The 23,608-nt window shown below is 35.7% G+C and overlaps 1 protein-coding gene across 16 annotated transcripts in view; it reads right to left on the bottom strand.

Annotated features, from left to right (window-relative positions):
* QKI (QKI, KH domain containing RNA binding) overlaps positions 1-23,608 on the bottom strand; it is a 141,170-nt gene that overhangs the window by 73,080 nt on the left and 44,482 nt on the right. For all 16 annotated transcript variants that reach the window (XR_011725201.1, XR_011725200.1, XM_071740457.1 and 13 more), the window contains exon 3: positions 12,232-12,348. Coding sequence is in view for 14 of the 16 variants with exons in the window: in XM_071740457.1 (XP_071596558.1) it covers positions 12,232-12,348 (117 nt within the window). In the remaining 2 variants the exon portion in view is untranslated. The remainder of the gene's footprint in view (positions 1-12,231; positions 12,349-23,608) is intronic.

Here is a 23,608-nt window from a genome sequence, read left to right on the forward strand (position 1 = left end):
GTCTGATTTTGCTGGCTATCAAGATGGAAGAAGTGGGAGTTTTAAGACAAATTGCTGTTAACAGTGTTATAAAATAATCCAACAGAGAAAAAACCCCACACAAATAAATTCAAAACCTCCCATAAGTAATTAAGTAACTCAAAACCAGAACATCCAATTCCTTTTTGCCTCCATGAAATGTTATTGTCACTGGAAATGGTCATACCAACCTTGTGCCACACATGGTCAGAATAGTAGGGAAAGACTGGAGAAAAAAGTAACACTGTACCAGACTTACTAACTACCAAATAAATAAATAAATATCATAATTCCTATAATAACTACTATATCCAAGCACTTAGATCATATGCACTCTGGCATATGCCAGGTCAAGGTACCTTGTTAAGTGGCTGTTCTTTGCTTTTGAAGAAAAATTCCTTCCATTTATGCACAGAGAAACACTACCAGAATACTTGCAAAATTGTGCATAGAAGCCAGGACAGTTTTGTTCATAATTACATTGCCTATTTCACTTCTATCAGGAATCAAAAGGATTTCAAGGATTCCAGTTGAAGTAACAATCTTCAATTTTTACTCATTCTCATAGAATCACAGAATTTTAAAAGTTGGAAGAGACCTTTAAGGTCACCTAGTTCCAACCCCTCTGCCATGGGCAGGGACACCTCCCACTAGATTACGTTGCTCAGAGCCCCATCCAGCCTGGCCTTCAAATTTTTCAGAGATGGGGCTTCTACCACCTCTCTGGGCAATCTGTTCCAGTGACTCAACAACACCCTCATGGTGAAGAACTTCTTCCTAACATCTCATCTAAATGTACCCTCCTCTAGTTTGAATCCATTCCCCCTAATCCTATCACTACCTGACATCCTAAACAGTCCCTCACCAGCTTTCTTGTAGGCCCCATTCAGATACTGGAAGGCTGCAATAAGGTCTCCTCAGAGCCTTCTCCTCTCCAGACTGAATAACCCCAACTCTCAGTCTCATTTCCTAGGAGAGGTGCTCCAGCCCTCTGATCCTCCTCATGGCTTTTCTCTGGACACACTCCAGCATGCCCATGTCTTTCTTGTAATAGGGGCTCCAGAACTGGACAGAGTACTCCAGGTGGGGTCTCAGGAGAGCAGAGGGTGAGGATCACTTCCCTCGACCTGCTGGCCACCCTTCTCTTGATGCAGGATCTGGCTGGCTTTCTGGGCTGCGAAGTGTACACTGATGGCTCATGTTGAACTTCTCACCCACCAGCACTTCCAAGTCCTTTTCCTCAGGGCTGCTCTCAAGCCACTCACTGCCCAAACTATATCAGTCAGTGCCTTGGGATTGCCTCAACCCAGCTGTAGGACCTTGCACTTGGTCTTGTTGAACTTCATGAGGTTGCCATGGGCCCACCTCTCCAGCCTATCAAGGTCCCTCTGGATGCCATCCCTTCCCTCCAGTGTGTCAGCTGCACCACACAGCTTGTGGTCATCAGAGACGTTGCTGAGGGTGCACTCAATGCCACCATCCATGTCACCGACACTGATGTTAAACAAGACCAGTCCCAATCTGATCCTTGAGGGACTCCATTTGTCACTGCTCTCCACTTGGACACAGAACCATTGACAGTCACTCTTTGAGTGCGGCCATCAATCCAGTTCTTAATCCACTGAGTGGTCCATCCATCAAACCCACATTTTACTAGCTTGGAGACCAGGATGTCGTGTGGGACAGTGTTGAAGGCTTTGCTCAGGTCCAGGTAAATGATGTCAGTTGCTCCTCCCTTGCCTATTGATGTTGTGACCTTTTCATAGAAGGCCACAAGATATTTAGATGCCTTGATGTGACATCTACAAATTATCTACATGAACCTATAGCCAAGTCTGAGGGCAACAACTGGAGAACTCCAGTTCTCCACAGTTCTTCAAAAGCTACAATATTCAGAGTTCATGTTCCAGAGACTTCAAGGCAAGTAAATCATGAAAATTTACAGAATCACAAAATTACAGAATCACAGAATTACCTCAGCTGGAAAAGACCTTCAAGATCATTGAGTCAACCATAACCTAACATTGACAAGACCTTAACTAAGCCACATCCCTAAGCACTATGTTTGTGCAACTCTTAAATACCTCCAGGGACGGATGTTATCTTCTCATGTTATCATCCTTGCCTGAATTCTTCCAGTTGCAACACCAGGTTTAACTCCAGCCTTTATACAATTTGCCATGTTCACGTGAATATAAGAAGTGTTGCCAGGAACCAAAACACAAGTTTAGTGCACTTTCATGGCATCTCATCATATTTTCAGAGGCATGAAGCACTGTAGAAATTAACTCTCCTTTTGTTGTAACGATTTATGTAGCATGTGACCATTCAGAAGGAGGTCAGCAAGAACAAAGATAGAAAAAGACACCCTGAGAGTACCTCCCAGGAGAACTAAGAGGAACTGCATGTCAAAGAAAGGAAAATTAATATAACTTATGAAACAAGGGAGACATTTGCGAAACAGGACCACAAAAAAAAAAAAAAAAAGGAAAAAAAAATTAACGTAGTTCAAAACAGGTGGAGAAAATAGTGAGAGATTCATGATCCTACAAAGACTCAAAAAAGAAAAAAAACTCCTATAGCTGTTGCTATGAAAATTTTAACTGCTCCATAAATTATTTCAGATGACTCTACACTACTGTGAAATATTAGTTTTTCACATCTGAAGAGGTCTTGGGTGCTTCACAACAACTCTGTGGCAAATATTTGACATTCTTGTACCAACTCCTCCCTGTACCAATTCCACCCATTCTCAAAGTTTTATACATAATTCAATAACATACAATGAAACCAAGCAAGCATTTGATACACCTATTGTTTTCTTAGAGCCAGTCTTCCTGTTACTTCAGCTGCCAATTATTCCATTCTGTCAGGCACATGTGAGCTATTGTCTGAATGAAGTAACTTTTGCAGATTCTAATTTAAAGACTCAAAACCATCCTCATGTTTTCTCTATTTCAGGCTACTACAGTTAGAGGACAAGATTTTGGTTGTCTAGTAGAAATGTGGTACTGAATTAATTTATGATCCACATTATATTCAGGAATTACTTAGATCAACAAATTCATCAAGCAAGCCTGAATACTGCATGTTGTGTGCATTCCATAGCAAGTTCATGGCACTTAACAATCAAACCAGATAATTTACAAAGATTGTCAGATTCTATTAAGCCTTTAAGTAAGTTCAGTAAAAATCATTACTAACTACCTAGTAAAATGGTAAGCAGTGATTAACAACTTCCATTTTAATTCAAGTCTAGGGAAGACAAAGACTAACAGAACCAGCAGATCTCAAAGAAGTGGAAAACTGTCATCATCATCACCATCTACAAGTCAGTTTAGATGTTAAAACACTGATATTCTAGAAATTACAATTTGTAATTGATATCATACAGTTGACTTTTCTAAGGTGAAAAAGAATACAGTATTTTGCCACAAAGAAACACTAGAGATTACTTGTCTCTATTTGGAAAACAATAAAATAACAGAAAGTTAGATATTTCTGCCTTCTAAATGTTCAATTAGTAATTTAAGTATATAGTTTCAGCAATAGTAGTACCTTATTTTGTACATACATTTCTGCTCCGTGCAAAAGAGTCTTCCTATTAGTCTCAACAAAATTGCTAAATCTGACTCTAGGGAGCCATATCCAGGATGGTAAACAACACCCTGTATATTGTCTGCTGGCAGCTCTCAAAAAAATATGGAGAAACAAGAGTTGCCAAGAACCGTCACCTACTCAGGGAACACATAAGTATGAGGCTTTCTTCCTTGAATTAACAGGTTCTGCCACATCTTTCCATCAAAGAATCACAGAATACCAGGTTGGCACTCAAGGATCATGTGGTGTAACCTTTTTAGGTAATAATATAGTTTAAATGAGATGGCCCAGCACCCTGTCAGCCTGTGTCTTAAAACTGTCCAATGTAAGGGAATACACCACTTCCACTGGGAGATTATTCTAACTGTTCTCATAGAGAAAAATTTTCTTCTGAAGTCCAATGAGAATCTCTCCAGAATTAACTTGTACCAATTACTCTCTGTCTTATTCATGTGATTCTTTTTACAAAGGCATTCTCCATCTTAGTAGCCACAGTGCATCTTGAAAACAGAGACGTATCACTGAATCTATCATTTGTGCAATCTCACAAGAATAAACTCTCATTTTAGTATTATTAGATAATCTACAATACAATTAGCTCTGAAAGAGGTTAAAGTTTTTAGAAGTCATATGACTGTGCAGAAGAACGTCCTCACTCTCCTAAAGCAAGGTCTTGCCTAGTTCAGAAACTTGTCTTTTACCATCTTCCGATGAGTAAGCATGGAAAAAATTTTGGTTACAGTACATTTTCATTATTTAAACCACTCAACTTCTTTCATTACTTTGCTAGACAAAGCAAAAAGTAAGTAGATGTTTGCAGACAACTTGGTCAATACTTTAAAAAAAAAAAACATACAAAAATCCACCAACAACAAAAACCTCAAAAAAATTCAGTATCTACAGGCCCCTAGGTCTTTCAAATCTTGTACTAAAATTCCAGATACAAACACACAAACACATGTGAGCTGTAGTCTCAACCTTTTATAACTCAATTAACACTCTATGCTTCTCATCTGACAAAAGTTAAGGATTAATTTTGCAGAAAGGCAGTTTCTACCATAGCACAGATTAAGATGAATCAATTACCTTTCAAGAGAAATAAATTAATTTAATGAAACCGAGACCTGTTTATACACAGATGTTTAGGCAATGATTCAAGATTCCACTGATCTGTAATTTTTACCGTGTATTTCATGCTACTTTTCGCCAGTTTTAAGATAATCTAGAGTCTCTTGACTCATGATCCTAAGTTTTTTTAGCTCAGAGGGAACTCAAAGAAAAACAAAACCAAAAGCAGAGTAAAATACAAGTTAGTTTCTACTGGCATGGCTTTCCTTATACTCCTTATACTCCAGTCGATAGCTTCCAATGTCTTTAACAAAATACTACTTTAATGCCTTTAAGACAGTTATTCCCATATTCAGTTATATCAATAACCAGTTAGCTATTTACCAATTTAACTGCTCTAAGAATAAAATTACGTATAAACAAGTTTTGATGTCAAATTTAATCATAGGCTCTGCTACTTTTTACGTTACATAACAAAACGTGTCTTAATAGGGTTAAAATCTGCTCAAAGCTGGAACTTCTCATTGAACACATGCAGAAATACATCCAGTGTGTATGAAAAAATATTAAGGATGTAGCCAACAAAAAGCAAATATATTTATGAAATCTAAAAGGTGCACTGTATCAGACACATATCAGTAATATTTCCTGAAAGACTAATATTGCTTTGCAATAATTACTAAGACCTCAGGGCACCTCAATTTTTCTATCCTTAAAAATAAATTCATTCTCTCTTGAAAGTTACAGGACTCCTGAGACTGCTAAGTGAAGAGACTTCTGCAATAATTTAAATGTTGGTCAAAAGTTATATAAAACTTAAGTAAAGCATTCATATTCCCACACATAACTATAACAAGCCTGCTTATACCATATTCTTCACTACTGTCAACATAAACTGAACCTTTTTATTTAAAAACGTATAGAGGTAGAATTTCAAAGACTCTAAAGACTGTGGACTACAAAACCTCTGTTATAAAGAGGCTTAAAAGAAGTCAGCCTTGAGTCAGGAGTAAGTTGAGAAATACCATGTTACTTTCAACATTGCTGTCTTTTGAATTTCTTGTAGCATCATTTCTACTTGTCAGCCTTGAGTATTTAATTATGTAATTAAAACAGTAGTGGCTAAAATGAAATTTTTTTCTGTGCTTTTTTTTCTTTTTTATACTATTAGCTAATAACGTTAACTCATATCTCTTCAGAGGGTCCCTGCTCCCAGATTACCAGGGATATAACAAGGGACTTCTGCTTTGTGGCTCAAAAGAGAAAGCCAAGCTTCAGCAACTCTCTAACAAATAACAACAATAGAATCCAACTTTACAACTCCTCCTGCATTCAAAGGAAGCAGTTACAAATTCAATAAAAGCTCCAAGATTAGAACAGAAAAGCCTACTTTCTGAAGTATTCACTGCCAAAAAAAATATTAGTTTACAGCCTACCAAAGTTATCTTCATTACATGTTATGTTTTACAATGAAACTTTAGGAAGGTGAAGTATATTCTTAAACTGGCTTGGATGCTAAGCTAAAGGACTTTTTTTCATCACACAGCTACATACAAATTCTTGTATAGTTTAATATGGTACGCTCTTCACTGTGTATTAAATGGCAGTTGTGGTATGTTGAATATATAAGTTCAGGAGTACCTTTATATGAATACAACTTTTTTGTTTAAAGTTAGTTTAAGAAGAAAAGGCAAACTACTACAGTGCTCAAAAATTAAGTATGAAGAGATAAATCAAACTTAATGCAGACATTTATACTTAAAAGAAAGTATGTTTAATGGAAGTGTCACAGTAGAAGAATCTAGATGCTCAAGTTAATTGTTCCAGGGTAATATCTTCAGTACTGCATTCTCAAAGCTTAAAGCAATTTTCTATTAGAAGTCTATAACCTGAAGGAAGTAGATTCAGGAACATACTGAATAGGCTACCATCTTAATATCTTATCTGAACAGCCTGTTCATACAGTGACATATTTTATTTTTTTAAATAAAAGTCATTCTAATCACGTATTAATGTATATAGACTTCCTTTTCACTTTCACATGCTGCTCCTCCCTACCACCTAATGATTTTTTTCCTGTTATTTGTAACCATACTGACTAATATGGAACTGGACTAATATGGAACTGGACTAATATGGAACTGGACTAATATGGAACTGGACTAATAGAAACCCACTTTTGCAACTAGTTAGAGAATTCTAAACTGCCATTCAAAACCATGGCCCTGGTTTCTCAGAGATACATAAAATTGTTGAACAGCAGCAGCACGCTTCTGTGTAGTGGCAAAATTTGGAGGAAACGGGAGGCGTGAGCCACATAATTTATTCTCAGAATACAAGAATTATTACAGCTGATAATTTCATTCTGAAATTAACAACTTGACCATTTGCTCCCACAGGTTAAATATACTCTGTTTCAACATTTTTTTAGCACCATAGTTTTATTATGTTCACACAGTGCTTTTCACAGAATGTAAAAGTTGAGCAATAACAGGACTTTAGCAAGATGCACTACAAAGTATGTACTATTTAATGCCATTAATTTTACTCTGTAAGCTAGATTGTTTGTTAAAACTTTCAATAGGAAATTGAGGTGTATTTGATGGTATTTGAGAGACTAAAAGGTACTAAATATTACAAATAAATAACACTTCAATTCTACACAGCATTTAAGTGCTGACCGCCTCTCTCTTTGAAATAATCAAATTTAAGAAAACGATTTTGTATCATAATAAGATGCTTCCTCGTGTAAGAAAAACTAAAAATACTCTCTCCTCACCCATTCCAGAGGATATTCTTGACTACAATTAGGAACAAATGGAAAAAACCCCACAACAACATAGTTGACCAATATTGCAACAAGCCAACAGTCCCATGTGGTAAGGCTGCAGAGATTAAGTGAGGTAATGGCAGGCAATGTGCTCAAAGCTGACTTCCTATCTGTATGTCAACATTTGCGTTATGGAATTAATGTAAGACATGGGAGATGACCAAAAACAATGTTTTGCTAATCCAGCATAAGACTGTCTTCCTTTTTATTAAGCAGTATTATTTGACTGGTGTGAAAATTACTACTTTGCCTCAACTACCTAATGGGATGTGCATTAGTCTGGGATTCAGACTAAGCAAAAACACCTTGGTCTTAATGAAGTCACATATTGGTTAGCTTTTGATTAATGCCCGCAACCCCCTTCTCCCCTCCTCAATAACCTCATTCAAGTACCTCCAGGCTCTAATCACAATATTCTCAGTAATTAAGGTTTTGATTTTAAATTTGTCTAAAGCTGCCTGAAGAGATGTTCTGATTACCAGCTGAGCCTCAGACACAAATGATTTGAAGATTCTCCTTGGTTTCTGGAGGAAATCTGTCAGCAAGTTCCAAAATTTGATGCTCGTTCAAGTCATTCGATCATGTGACAAAGATTTCTAATTCATTACTTCTGTTCACAGGAGAGTAAAATTTTCCACAGCAAATCCATATGTTGTACTTTCTAGTGCAGTCTTTGCATTTTCTGTTAGACTTTGTAACCAGCAGCAAGGTAGGGAAAGTAGATTGACAGTTTATGCTAGGAGATGGCATGCACCATCAGACAGGTTGACACTAGCTTATAGTAATTAGTTCCCTCCCACAACCAATACAGTTTATTTTATTATCTAGCATTGGGCAATCAGGTTTGAAAGATATGAAACACTCTTAACAAAATATAGAAGGAAATTAACCTGCATTTTTTATCTCCTCCAAATTTCACAGCAATCCAGTTAAAAAAAAAAAATAAAAAAAAGCAAAATCTTGAATACTTACTTTTCTACATAATGTTCATTCTAGATAAAAGGAAAGGATTTTTAAAAAAAAAAACATAACCTGGGGAAAGGGGGGAGGGGAAAACTACAATATTATTTCATCAAATCATCATCAACAGTCAAATATTCAGTGCTTCAAAAGTCAAGGGCATAAAACTGCTGACTGGATCAGTCTGTGGCTTTCCACATATATGAAGTTGTAGCTGATCTGCCATACAGAACTTGCCCAGCTTAAAGACAGCTTTATTTTTCTTACTAAACTTTAAAAAAACCTGGTGACTCATACTCAGAAGGTCTCAGCTTCTCTAAGCTTTTTTTCAAACTCCAGTAACTCAAGCTGCCTGTTCTCCTTTGAAAAGCCACTGAAAAAAACCATAACAGTTGGAAGAGTGAGGGAAAGCACATAAAAAATACTGCTTCCCAAGGCAGTAAAACTGCTCAAGCTATCTCGAGAAATGACTCCCCATAGGGGAGGGCAGGTTCTGAAGCATAGTGGTGGGAACTTGTAGGCACCAAACATAAGAGTCATCTGGATATGCTCCTAGGGCAACCTCTTTTAGGTGACACTGCTTGAGGAGGGGTGTTACACAAGAGAACCTCTAAAGGTGCCCTCCAACCTCCACCATTCTGTGATTTTGCAACAGACATTTCATGAATTCCACAGCCTATGTGGATGTTGAATCATAGAATTGGCTGGGTTGGAAGGGACCTCAGAGATCATCAAGTCCAACCCTTGATCCACTACCGCTGCAGTTACCAGACCATGGCACTGAGTGCCACATCCAGTCTCTTTTTAAATATCTCCAGGGATGGAGAATCCACCACTTCCCCAGGCAGCCCATTCCAATGCTTGATCACCCTCTCAGTAAAGAAATTCTTTCTAATGTCCAACCTAAACCTCCCCCGGCACAACTTGAGACCGTGCCCTCTTGTCTTGCTGAGAGTTGCCTGGGAAAAGAGACCAACCCCCCCCTGGCTACACCCTCCTTTCAGGGAGTTGTAGAGAGTGATGAGGTCTCCTCTGAGCCTCCTCTTCTCCAGGCTGAACAGACCCAGCTCCCTCAGCCTCTCCTCATAGGATCTGTACTCGAGTCCCTTCACCAGCCCAGTTGCCCTCCTTTGGACCTGCTCCAGGACCTCAATCTCCTCCCTAAACTAAGGGGCCCAGAACTGGACACAGGACTCAAGCTGTGGCCTCACCAGCGCTGAGTACAGGGGCAGAATCACTTCCTTGGACCTGCTGGCCACGCTGTTCCTGATACAGGCCAGGATGCCCTTGGCCTTCTTGGCTACCTGGGCACACTGCTGGCTCATGTTCAGCTTCCTGTCAATCCAGACTCCAAGGTCCCTCTCTGTCTGGCCAAGACTGTAGAAATTGCACGTATCCTAGCTGGCAGCTGAGAGTAACAGAAGTATATGAATACGTCCTGCACTGGCTGGTGATGCATAAGTACCACCACTCTGATACCATAGAAACAGAATGTCTTCAGTAGCTGGGCATTTCTTCAGTGGGTCCTAATATAAAAAACCTATCAAGAGTGAAAGCTGTACAGCTCTAACAAAACTGCACTGCTAGGTCATATCTTCCAAAATGGCTACCATGCCTGATGAGATACGGGCCACTTCGGTTTCTGTGCAGGCTAGTACAAACAAGAAGGACAAGGACAGAGAGGGGGGAACTGTGAAATGTGAGCCAAGGAACACATTGCAGTTTTCAGAAATCTGAAGTAATCTTTACTCTTCTAAGTGCGTCATATGAAAGAGTCTGCAAATGAAACATTTACAGGGGAATGGGTTTCTTCAGAACTGATGACTTGGATGTAGTTGCTTTCTTTCTTTATACACTACTGTAGCTGTTTCCAGATATAGCTATTGCCATCATAACTGCTCTTTTTCACAGAGCAAAGCCAATCTGCAAAACTTTTAAGGGTGTATGAGAGCATCATTGTTAATGACTATCTTAAATATACATATATTCACTGCTAACAATGAGATGTTATTTCTGGACCATTAAACTTAGGGCCTCAACCTATACTTAAAAAGCATTCTGAAGAATAGAAGCCTAAATGTTTTAGCTTATGATATCTATTGAACACAAATGAACGAGAACTAACATTTTTTTATGCAGAAAAATTTACATAACCTAACTTCTGGTGAACTACTCTGACCTAGAATATTTCTGAAACAATGGAGCAGCATTTAATTTAAATTTTGACCATAAAGTAAGAACTGCATTATTGATAAAAATACAGTGTCTTTTAAACACTATGTTTTAATAGGAAAAAAGCTGAATGAATTTTTAAGTACTTGGTTTTGGTTTTATTTTAAGGTATCAGTACTTACTCTTAGGAACTGACAGTTTCAGAATTTACTCATTTCGATCTAAATTAATTATATTCAACATAGTGAAGATTTACTTTGTTACTCATATAATCAGAAGTCCTGAGGTCTAATGTATCTAACAAGTCAATAAGTGGTAGCTTTCAAGAGAAGATCAAATATTCTTCTCTCATAAAAACTACCATCCCTAGTTATAAGAACTCTGTACTTCAAAATTCTGTACAAAAGCATCAATTCAACTGTTTAGCCATTTACGGTTTAAAACCTCCTAACAGTAGACTTGTTTATAAGTTATATGTCCCCTGAGCCAAGAGACAGAAGGAATTCAGGACATAGACTATAACGCTTTTTTAAAAAGAAACCCCTATAAATCAGAAATTTAAGAAAATATTCTCCTTATACAGAAGTTAGACAACCAAAAATTTTCTACATTGTATTCTTTTGCTGAAAAGCTGACAATTTAAAGATCAAAAATAGCTGAAGGTAGAATAAGAGAAAGGGTGGTGACAGCATTTGAGCAGAAATGAAAACAAGAGGCATCAATTGAAGTTTCAAAGTGTCACAGCCACAAGCTTTGGAACATATTTTTAACTGGGTAGACATTAGCTTTCTCTTTTAATTATCATGTGCTACGTAGGTATCAAGACAGTGCATTATGTGGCTGATCAGATAAGTAGATTTTCTAAAGAAAGAATCAAAAGAAATAATATTTATGAGAACAGAAAGGAGAAGAGTACTGTTAATGATACATTTCAAAACTGCAGTGGAGATGCTGGTCCAGCTTCATTAGTAATCAGAGGTGAGGGGAAATAGCTAAAAATTAAACCTGAAGATGAGCTACTTCCTGGAGTTACCACTAGAACAACTTGACAGTCAAGATGGCTCTATCCTGAAAAGTATAGTTTCCTTATTTATATGGGCAGAGCATGTATATTACAGGACAGGGCAAGAACAGCCATAATTACACTGCAAGTCCACCTGAATGCAAAACAAATCCAGAAGCGGTGATTCTTGGTTTGCCTAGACAGAATTCCTGCCAGAAATACATTAAACATTTTTCCTAATCCACACTGCTTGCACAAATCACTACTTTGGTATTTCAGTACAAGAAAGGTATGAACACCTACCAGGTTAACAGCTTCTGGTGTAGAAAAAAGCCATTTAACTTCAATTTTTACCTTTACCTTGTGAAACATGACACAATTGGAAGCTAGTTATTACTGAAGAATAATTTATAATTGCTAGTTAGACTGAACCGTTATGGAGCACGAATATTTAAAGTCTGTAAAAAAAAAAACACTTGACAATGCAAAAGTACATAGTAAGAACACAGCAAGTAAGAAAGACATGAGCTTACCCTCTGTTAGGAAGTAAAACTACTTACACTACCTTTCAGAAGCTTACCTTCTTTTTGTCCCTCATTGAGCCCTTCCCTCGGACCATTATCTTGCATCCTGTTTCTGCCTCAAGCTGCTTAGCTGTTAGTCCTCTGGGCCCAAGGATTCTTCCAACAAAGTTAAACTGAGGGGGAAAATAAAATACAGTAATGAGGTAAGTAGTGTTTTCATACAATAGGTACCTATGTGACCTCTACACCAGGGGGTGTATTTTCCACATATATATATAAATAAACATGTGCATGTTTACATATGTAAACATATTCAGACATGTAACAGAACAATACATCATATTTTCAAGTTGGATCCTTCACTCAGTTGTGCATACAAACAGAGCAAGTATTTGATGTTTAGTTGGCTAACTTTAATACCAGAAGACAACCTCCTGCCTACACTTAAAACAGCAGTATCACCATTTAGTCATACATAACATTTCCTAGTTATTCTCCTAGTTATTTTCCCTTTCATTATTTTCAATCACACACTTTGGAAATTACAACATGTGTAAAAAAAACACTAAGTGAAGGAAGCATTAAGAACATACAGCAGTACTTTGTCATAACAACAGTGAAAAGATGAAATATCAGGCTTAAAAGATACACAAACCTAGACATTTCAGACTGAAGATTAAATTAAAATAAGATATTACAAGAACAGAAACTAGGCAATAAGGACAGAAGTCTGGGTATTTTAGATAAATAAAATATAAAAAACATATAAATCCTGGTAAACAAAGCTATTAAATGGAATTATGGCAAAGTTGCTGGCTTTCATTTCCTCAGCTAATTAAAACTGAGTTTGAGTACAACTCAATATACTTGAAATCCTTATAAAACTGAATCAACTGTTGGGGTAAGCAGGGGATAAAGGCACTTGGGAATGCATACACAAGCTGATTCATAGCAAATTAAGGAAGATTCACCAAGACTGGATAAAGCAATAAATCAGCTACAAGAATCAATTCAGCTTTGAAATATTATTAAAAAAACCTACACTTGTAATACATTTCATGCTTAATACCAAAACCATACCTCTATCTTGCATGATCATTTTACTTGGCTTTCTCCACAACCACACTTCCTGCTCACTACATCTTTAGATGTCTAGCCCATTCCAGTGATAAATGCTAGAATAAAATTGCAGACCTAACTTTAAACAACACACAAGGTGACTACCATTACATCCTCAATATCCCAGTAGAAGCAGCAACCTCTAATATTTTATTAACTTGCATAATGATTAAAAGAATAATCAAATCCTAAAGTAATTTGGATTTTAAAAAAAACAAAAACCAATATAATACTAAGGAAAAAAGCTAGAATTTGTATTACTCTCCAGCTTGCAACTATATTCATGTTGTCTAAACACTTCAGAATTGTGACTTCTAGTTGAGAAATTGCTGATTGAAACTGCAACACATTCTGTTAAATGTTCAGCCAGTTTCTTTTCCAGTTACTCCCAGAATATTCTGCTTATAAAGAGCCTTCTTAAATTGTTCCAAGGTAGCTCAAACCCATGTTTTCTTTACAAAGTGTATACATTAGCACCTTGAACCTTTTTGGAAAGGTATTCTGGCAATTCCTGTTACCCCTTTTAGGACCTCCAAGTTGTTAATTTCTTAAAGCAGGATTCTTTAAGGCAATACTTAAAATGAGACCTAATTCAACAAAGTTGAGCAATTCAGAACAATTGTATCTTAGAACACATTTCTATTAAAACACCTAATCTAACTCTTTTCTCTCTCAAAAAAAAAAGTTACTAATGCTTGGTTCAACATTTGTTGATCCCAGTTACTCTTCTCCATTACATCTGCCTTGAGAGTTTTCCCCATTTTTGTATTCACATGCAAATTGCATGCCCCTCTACAACAACATACTGATCTACATATGTGTAATGAATTCCACATTGTTGACTTCAGGCCCATTAATTTCAAGACAGTTCTGAATTTCAATTTAATATTTAAAAGCATTTGGTATGGACTCATTTTTTGCTAAGTGTACTTTTATCCCACCAACCAAGTTATTCTTGAATGTGTTAGCGGTCTGGTGTCCAATTCCTCAGATTACTGCCTCAAAGTCCTAGCTGAGAACTCCATAAGAAAAAAAAAATTCTTTTTTTCTTGTCAAGGGACTAAAGTTACAGAGAGCAGTGAGCAGCAGACCACAGCTCAGAAACACAGTGTAGACCAAGCCTTTGAGCTGGACAGTCTCAGAAGTTTTACAGCTGGATTCTGATAGCAGCAGCTACTCTGCTTCTCTTACCTCCCCAAACAGCTAGATTATCGAACAGAATTAATCAGAACTAGATACATCTGACAAATCAAAAGACCATTTTTATCACATTTAAGACAAGATTTCTCATGCTCTTTGTCCTATTTGCTCCTGCTGAATATCACTCCTCTTTATCACCTGGTGTTTCTCTACAAATAAGACCTGATCACGGGTCTGTGATCAGGAATACTACTTGTTCAATAATTACTACTTGCAACTATTTATACAGAGCCAAAGTTAGGAATATTTCCCTATGATTTTTTCATCTTTTCTTACTCTGCGCTTGTCTAATCCTGTAGGATTCACTTCATTCCCAGTAAATTGTTGGAAAACAAACAGCAGTGGTTCACAGATCAGTTTTGCCAATTTAAGACTGCATTACTTTGAAGTTTTCCAACCTCACATCTCAGAATTAGAGAATAGGTTACAAATTCAGTAAAAGCCAACCAAGCTAGGATTGATTGCTTCTAAGTCAACAACAGAAAAAGCAACAAAGTACTCATTTTTCTTTCATCAAATTAGCCTCTCCTTCCCCAACAACTAATGTATCTCTATACTCAGTATCTTATATGTCTAACATTTTCACTCACGGTATTTCACAATTAATTTTCTGGTTTTATAGAACTATTATTTTTGTATTTTCATATCTTCTTATACAAACTCAAAATTAGAATACAAGAAACAACCTCTAGAAGAAGGCATTCCGTGCACTTTAAGAGTCCAAGGAGAAATGTAGGTAACAGTGAAGTGCAGAGCACCAAATATTTGTGAAAAGCCAAGAATTCAGAGTATCCAGCAGACTGCAGCTGCTGGAGTTCCAACCAGTTACACCATGCTCACTCTCCCTCTCTGCCTGTTTCTTTGCACTGTCACTACCATTCTTTTAGTCTGCCAACCGTAAAGCTTGAGGTTTCCAGCATGCACAAAATACATACCAGCAAGACCCTGCAGGAAGACATTTGTTGCTTTCTTTGAGAAGATGCCCAAAATACACACTCTTAAGAAAAAAAACAGATGGCATATGTTGAGCGACTTTGTACATTAAGATCTTTTATACTGAAAGTGTTTAAGCAGAAACAAGCATATTAGGAAAAAAGTTGTTTAAAATTCTAATGTTTTACCTATGCTGGGATATGAATGATTATCCTGCAACAGCTTCCACTCCCAAAAGGTGACAAAATTTCTGTCTGGTTTCCTACCTAATAAGTTATCTGCATAAGAAACTCCCTGATAAGAACAGCTTGCATTCCCTATGCATTGAAATAAAATTTTCCAAGCAGAGCAGGTGTTTTTACAGTCCTATGCCATGCCAGCCCCTACATACAGAATGAAACAGTAAAGAAAAATAAGAAAGAACTATGCTAAAGACTCAAAGATCCTGATTAAGAAACGGCTGCCAAAAGAAGTGTGTTTGATTTGTACAGTGTAAGGGAAAAAGTGTTTAAGAGCTTTCCATACAAGTAAAAATCTGAAGAGGGAGTCCAGTAATACTGAATTTCATACTATTATTGTGCCTTTTGTATCTTGTGTTTTCCTTTGAAATGTGAATGGCACGATATAATTTAGCTGATGAAACAAAATTTTTCCTTCATTACTGGAGAGGAATTTAAAAAAAAAGGTTACTTGATTATATATCCAAATCTAGCAGGAGAGAGCATAAGCAGATGCATTTGATTGAACAATTATTTTTCTCAATTAAAAACTATTTCATTCTACCATCTAATTAGCAAATGTTTCAATGATTTACTATACACTGAATTTGCAGATCTAGTTACATCTCACTGGAAAAAAACCTAAACCAGCTATTTGTAAAGTCCATTTCAACTTAAGGAAATCAGGGAAAGTCTTTAAAACTTACAAATTTCTGAGACAGAATGAATATTTGAGTACAAACATTATATTCAGACAGCCTAAACATTATTTTAAGGAAAAACGCAGGAAAACCTCTGTAGTTGCTCATCATACTAACACCAAGGATGCTCTGTGCTTCATGGTAACTTTAACTAAGAAGTCTTGAAAACATAATAATGAACATTTAAATTCAGCAAAAATTCTAAACACACAGAAAAAGCCCTTTACCAATGATCCACAACAAATACTTTGCAATATTCATTTACTGTAATCTGGAAATTGCTTGAAAAGAAAACAACTAAACAACCTGTTGTAATTACCACAACCGAGTACCTGTAACCATAAATATCCACTTGATGTTATTTAATTCTTAATTGCCTGTAGAAATCAGCTTCAGTACAGTTACATCATACATTAAGTGATGTTCTCCAGTTCGAGAGTACCTTTACATATCATTCTTTTTTTTTTTAACCGTAACAGAACAGAAAAAAGTTCAAACTTCTACGTCAGCTCAAAAGCAGCTTAGCCCTTCCCCTATCCAGAATTTTTTCCAATTATAGTGTTTGATTTTACAGCTAAGCATTAGATGTAACTGACAGCTGTAAGTGGATTTTCATGAAGATAGAAAACCATGCCCTATATTCACCCTTCCCATACCCAAATCTGCTTTCAGATTTTATACTAAAACATTAAAAAAACTAAAGCATTAAAAAAAAATGTTTCTCAACATGTTCTGGTGGTTTAGGTTGCTTGGACATGGAGAGCAGCATTTCTTGATCACTTCATTTTCATGCTCTTTTCCCTGACAAACAAAAAGCAGCCAAAGACAAAGACTCCACATGGTTTGGTGGCTAAAGAGGTAACTGAAGACTGGATGTTATAATGAAGAGCACCTGGTAATTTTATTTTACACAGCAATGCTGAAAGTCAGTCTGGCCATTTTGGGGGGAATTTTCTATGTCTTCAGATCATAAGAGTTCTGTTTCAAGACTGAGATAATCTGACAGTTACAGGTTGAAATGTTAACACTGGAAATGAACTAATGAAGAGACACAAAGGAACTGCAGTAAGGAGAAAGGTATTAAAGAGAAAATGCGATGAATGTGTACTACACAATATTGTTTGTTAAATGTGAGTACTCCTTGTGATCAAGATTAAGATTACTCTTAAGCATTAATAAGTTTCTTAAAGTTACAATTAAATTTGAATACTTATTTTCACACACGGTTCTGATGAAGAAAAGCAGCTACTGCATTTAATCAAAACAAATTTATACACAAATTTAAACTGGAAATATTACTGTAGAAGATATGACATGTTTTGTCAGCATAGTGCTATTTTATAAATACTCAGATAAGGCTTTGACCCAGTAATAGCTTTCTCTGCCCCACGAAAACTAGCAAATTTGGGTCAGTTTTTTAAAATAATTTTCTTTTCAAAGGAAAACTGTTTTATGATACAGTATCAGGAGTTATATTTTCATAAAATATGTCTACTTTTTTTAGAAACAGATATATGGCCAATTAGAGGTTTTTTGAAAGCCTTAAATTGAAGCAAGAATAAAACCACTTGAGGTATTGGAAAACAAGATATGGCATATTAAACCTTAAGGTGGTAAGACCATATCCATTCAGTTAGGTAGTTCAGCATTTAATAAAGAAAACAAAACTTGTAGCATAATGTTATAGATAGGTAGATTTGAGATAATTTTCACAACATAAAGGAGCTTTTGTTGAAGAAGAGTGAGCATTAATAAGGACTACTACCAAATAAAAATGTGCATGACATGCACAGTTTACTCAGTGAACACACCACAGAATAACTGAAACCAAAGAATAAAAAGTTTACACACACAGTCACACTTGTACATACTGAAGAAATCAAGTGCAAAAAGTATAATGTTTCAGGAATAAAATAATGTTGAAATTGCATACATTAGCATGTGTTTTGAGAATTAAATATGCTCCAGCGGAATTTGGCAAGTGTTTTGCATAGTTAAGAAAAACAGACTGTGATGAGAATTTATAGGGAGCGAAGGCTGACAAAGCAGATGGTATTAACATTGTCAGTACAATTAACACAGACAATAGTAACCACATGCTGAAGTTAATTTTTACAAAGAAACTATCTTTAAGTAGTTGTTAACACTGCTAGAAAAAAGAGGTTGTTTTCCTGAAGTCTCTTTCAAAAACACCTTACTGTAAGAAAAGGCTGCAGACAATAATGCATGAGAAACATTTCCTCCATCCCTTAATACAATATGTTTTCTAAGCAAAACAACCAAGTAAATGACAAAATACATATGTAGAGAATACCAGCATGACTCGTATAATCTGCTTATGTCAAATATATCCACTTATATTTCCTGGGTGTATGTGACATACGCCAGTCTAATACTATAATCAAAGCCAAATGAGAACTATTGAAGCATTTAAGTGATGATGTTAAGTAGTAAATTAGAATGCTGGGCTGGCAAGAAACTTAAGAACTTAGCATGAAAAAATCTCTTCGTTATTTTAACACAAAAACAAAACCTTTAAGGTTTTCGAGAAGAAAATACAGAATACCAACCCTCAGAAACTTAGTATCTCTCATATTTGCAAATGCAGAACTTTTGTGCTAAACAAAACCAAATTATCTTGCACACCATCTGAATAACTTTGAGAGTACCTAAAGTGTGAAATTTAATTACAGACATTTAATAAAGGTTCATTACAGCTAAAAATATTTCAAGCAGTTAAAATTCTCTAAAACTGTATTTGTTACCAAGAAAACAGCAAATGTCTAGCACTGAGATAATGAAAAGAGTTTTCTTTTTCCTAGCCAAGAGTCACTTTTAGTGGATATGCAATTCACTGACTGGTTCCACCTTTCTTTAGTTCATTGTAAACAGATTATGGGTGGGTTTTTGTTTGGTTTTTTTTTGTTGTTGTTGTTCCTAATTCAGTTACTATAATAATTTTTCAACAGCAAAACCAGAGAGTAATTCATTTCGTTATGGGCAAGAACTGATAGCTATTGTGGGAATAAGACCAACTTGGCCTAAGTCAAAAAGTTCTCTTAAGCAAAATAAAAAGTACATGTTCCATGGGATCTCCAGGCAGGAGAAAGAACTCCAGAAAGTTTATCAGGCTCACTAGGAGCACTGCTTGGGGCAGGGAAGAGAAAATTTTAAAGCACACTTCTGAGTTCTGGGGTATTTATGTTGCATGGTCAGTCCTTCTCCATGCTGTTTAACTGCTAACTCACCTCACCTAAAAAGCTAGTAAAATGGGATCAGTAAAATCCAGGCAAGAAATAGATAACACATTCAGAATTAAAATATCTTCAATGAACACACACATAACCAAAATAACCAGTTCAGTTGAACTTAAGAACTGCTCAATTATTACTGTTTCTTACTTGTGAAGAGTAACATGAACCTAAAATTTCTTAAAAAATTCATTACTGCTTCAAATTGTGTTCTGGAATATGTCAAAATAAAGAGCATACCACTTAATTTCGGATCAGAAACTGAGGTTGTTTTGATTGGGTGATTAATTTTACAGTACAGTTCAAAGTCCAAGTAAGCAGAGAAACATTAAAGAACAAAACCATCTTGAAACAAAAATATTAACTTATTCCACATAAAGACATGACAATTCTGCAAGGTTATTTTCATTGTGAGAGCTGACTTGCTAATTACCAGATTATTTACATTTGTTTCTGACTGAACAGAGTATCAGCTGCCGGTGATCATTCAAAAAGCTCAATCTTTTTCTGATCACTACAGCTATAAACTAGACAAGCCAGATTATCCATGTGATGTCAATAAGATATTTTTTTTACTCAGCAGAATGCATCCTAATACTTAAAATACTCCTTAAAAAATGCATTTAAAAGTATAGCTGGGATTTAGAATGAATTACTAAATCCTTTAAATCCACATTATTCACCTCTCATAACCTCTGTGCTGAAGAGCTTGTTTAACTGAGAAACAGCTTTACAAACCCCATGTAAATACAATGGATCAGATGTATAAAAAAAAAAGGAAGAAAAATCAGGCTAGCTTTCCAGGTCATTTTAATAATGGCAATACAACTTGCTTTATTAAAGGGAAAAGAAACCCTCAGAGCAGATTTAAAAGCAAAACACACAACAACTAGGTTTTTTTAAAGGTAACACATTGAGGTTTAAGTTAAATTAAGAATCTGGAAGAAAAAACCTGTATTTTTAAGAGAACCTGAGTAAATTATCAAGTATTCCAATTAAATACTTGGGTTTTCATTTAGCTGTTTACTTTTTTAAATAAAATGTTATCATAATAAATAGAAAATTATCTAAATAACTATATTTTGGATATATTTTTGGAGTGTATAGTTTCCTCTGTTATCTGTTTGAACTAGGTACCCGTCAGAACTTTTTATCAAAATGCAGCCATAAAAATCTGGGAGGTAGTAATTCCTGTACACTCAAAAATCAAAATCTTCAAAATACATTAATCTTTTTAGCTAGTCTATTAACATAATTTTAATTCACATGTTTAAAAAGCTGTAACAGCCTTCCTAGAAAATCTATTTTCATCTCCTCTGAGCAGAAGATTTCACCTAGTTTTCAAAACACGAGTACATGTGTTATCACATTCAGAAATTAAAAAAAAAAAACATGTTGACAAAGATAGTATCTAATCTTAAGGACACTCTTTGCCAGATTAGCTGCTAAAGAGCAAGCATCATTTGTACACAAATTCTTTGGCTAGTCTGAAGGTCATTCTACCTAACAGAATACCAAAAAATTAAATAGCTTAACCTACCAGATTTGAAAAGTTACCATATCTACCTGACTGATACTCAATTCAGTTTTTTAAAAAATACCCCAAGACATCAACATTTATGCCAAGACATTTATTACTTAGTTTAAAATTAAGTGATTACTATGGAATTTTTTTGGCCTAGGGTATAAGGATACTTTCTTTTTTAGTTTTTGGTAGCAAAACTATGTCTCCATTATATAATTCTGGCATTAGATAATACAACCTTCAGCCGAAAGCTACAAAACACTCCAAAACAAAAGGAAGATCTACACTGTTTTGGGAAAATTGATTATATATTGATACCGAAAAGACCTTACACTGTATTGTCAGAGCCAAGAAACTTTAAAACACTATTAAAGTTGCTTTAAATAGAAGCAGTGGGTCAGATAACCAGACTACAAACTTTGAGAGAATTAATTTAGGAATAACTCTTAAATTACTCACCTCTTAACATAAAACTGGAAAAGTTGTGTGCTTCTGTTTTTTACTTTATTAAGTACTTTATTTTATTAATTAAGTACTTTACTTTATTAATTAAATAATCTCTTGGAAAAAAGCTAGTCTTACTACAAAACCACACTTGCGTTAGACATGTAGAAGGAATAAAGGCAAGTTTAACACTCATTACAATTTTGCTGATAGTTATTCTAGTATTGTTGTATAATGTATCACACAATGTTTTCATTTACCTAAAAATTTAAAAGAATTCAAAATGGAAATCCACAAATGGCTGCTCTGCTAATTCAAAAGGTAACCAGCACTTCATAAAGGGTATCATGTACTAAATGCCAGATAAGATTCTCAAATGACTATATAGATCCACAGCCAGAAATCTCTCTATACAGAGGTATATTAAAAAAAATAAATCTGACTAACCATCAAATTCCCTAAGCAAAGAAGCTCTAATCTCTCTAATCTCTTTTACTGAGGGGCTGAAAACTGTATCTGATGCATCATCATGCTACATACAGCCCACCTGAACTTTCACATACCTATTTTAGTACGCTTTGTAGAAAAGATAAACACATACCAAGACAATAAATTAAAGCAATTTAATTGCTTTAATCTCAAATTGATGGAAAACCACTCTGGTAGTACTATTATAAACAAAGAGAAGATGCTCCTATCAGAGGAAAAAAACACAAATAGGCTGTAACATTAAAACAGGACTCGTCTATCGTTTCAGTCTTCTATAAAGCTGCCACTAAACTCCTGAGCTACATCTCCCTCCTGCAAACACTGCAAACTTTTGGGAACAGAACATACCAACTCCTGCTATAAGGTTGAGATCCGGATTTTCCTGTTCCCTTTCTACAGTATCAGTTCACACTGCTGCACAAGGAGCCTGTCCACATTTAAGAATAAAAAAAAAAACACCAAAAACAAAACCAAAACAGCCAAGTCCTCTCTACTAAAGCCTTTTAGGCTGGAGTAGAGTTTCAGTCTCTTTAGCCCTCATCTTCTTTCAGGGAAAGGCTGGGCCCATTCCTTCTCACCTGCTAAACCCCGCAGACTGCCTCTAGGGTGCCCCAACAACACAGATACTGCTTACAGATATAAAAGAGAAGAAGAGCTTCCTCACTACAGTGTACCTGTTGAGAACCCATAAATGAGGTTTTGCTCTTCATTTATTTATCTTTGGGTCAACTGACAGCTCTAAGCCAGAAACCAGAAATAATAAAGTTTGGGTTCGAGAACAAAACAAGTTCTTGAGAACAAACAGTAGAAGCCTCAACAAGCAGCAGCAAAAAATATCAAGCAGGATTAATATTCCAACAAAGGTGCTGGAATAATTTCAAGCTTACATACCAACATCCTTTACAGCATGTAAAAGAAACAGAAGTAGTTAGACGTCACATATCAAATATGAGGCTTGCAAGCAATTAAACACTGATTTTTCCAAACATTAACTTTATTTTTGAAAATGCATGAAATATAAAAACATTTAAATCACATAATCTTCTTACCATTCAAGAGCATTCAGGCTTTCACCTATTACAAAAAAACACTTTTTTTCTAAATTAAAAAGAAATTTTAAGATACATAATCAAGTAACAAAATGTTTCCAAAGTCTCATTAAGAAGCAGAAAAAACATCAAAAGAATGTTACTGTAGAATCACCTAACAAACTGCTTGAGTCAAAAGTAAATAAATTAATTTTGAAACTAATTTTCTTCGGGCAGCAAATAAAGTGTTAATTTCTTTTTTCAGTGAATGAGCCAGGGAAATCCTCAAAGTTTTAGATTAGTTTTACCAAAAAACTATTAAATACAAAATCAAGAATTAAATGTTACTAATTATAACACTCTTTCAAAGTTTGCCCTTCCAAACTCTTTAACCTTCTCTGTCATTAGGGCTGACTGATATGGCACCAGCTGTTTTTTTCTTCCTGGTGCTACAATGCATTCTCTTCCTTTTTAAGGCTAGTATACCCAAGCAACAAACAGCAGGACTTAAGCCAGCTGCTAGAA

The sequence above is a fragment of the Heliangelus exortis genome, chromosome 3 (assembly GCF_036169615.1).
Source record: "Heliangelus exortis chromosome 3, bHelExo1.hap1, whole genome shotgun sequence".
Classification (NCBI taxonomy): Eukaryota; Metazoa; Chordata; class Aves; order Apodiformes; family Trochilidae; genus Heliangelus; species Heliangelus exortis.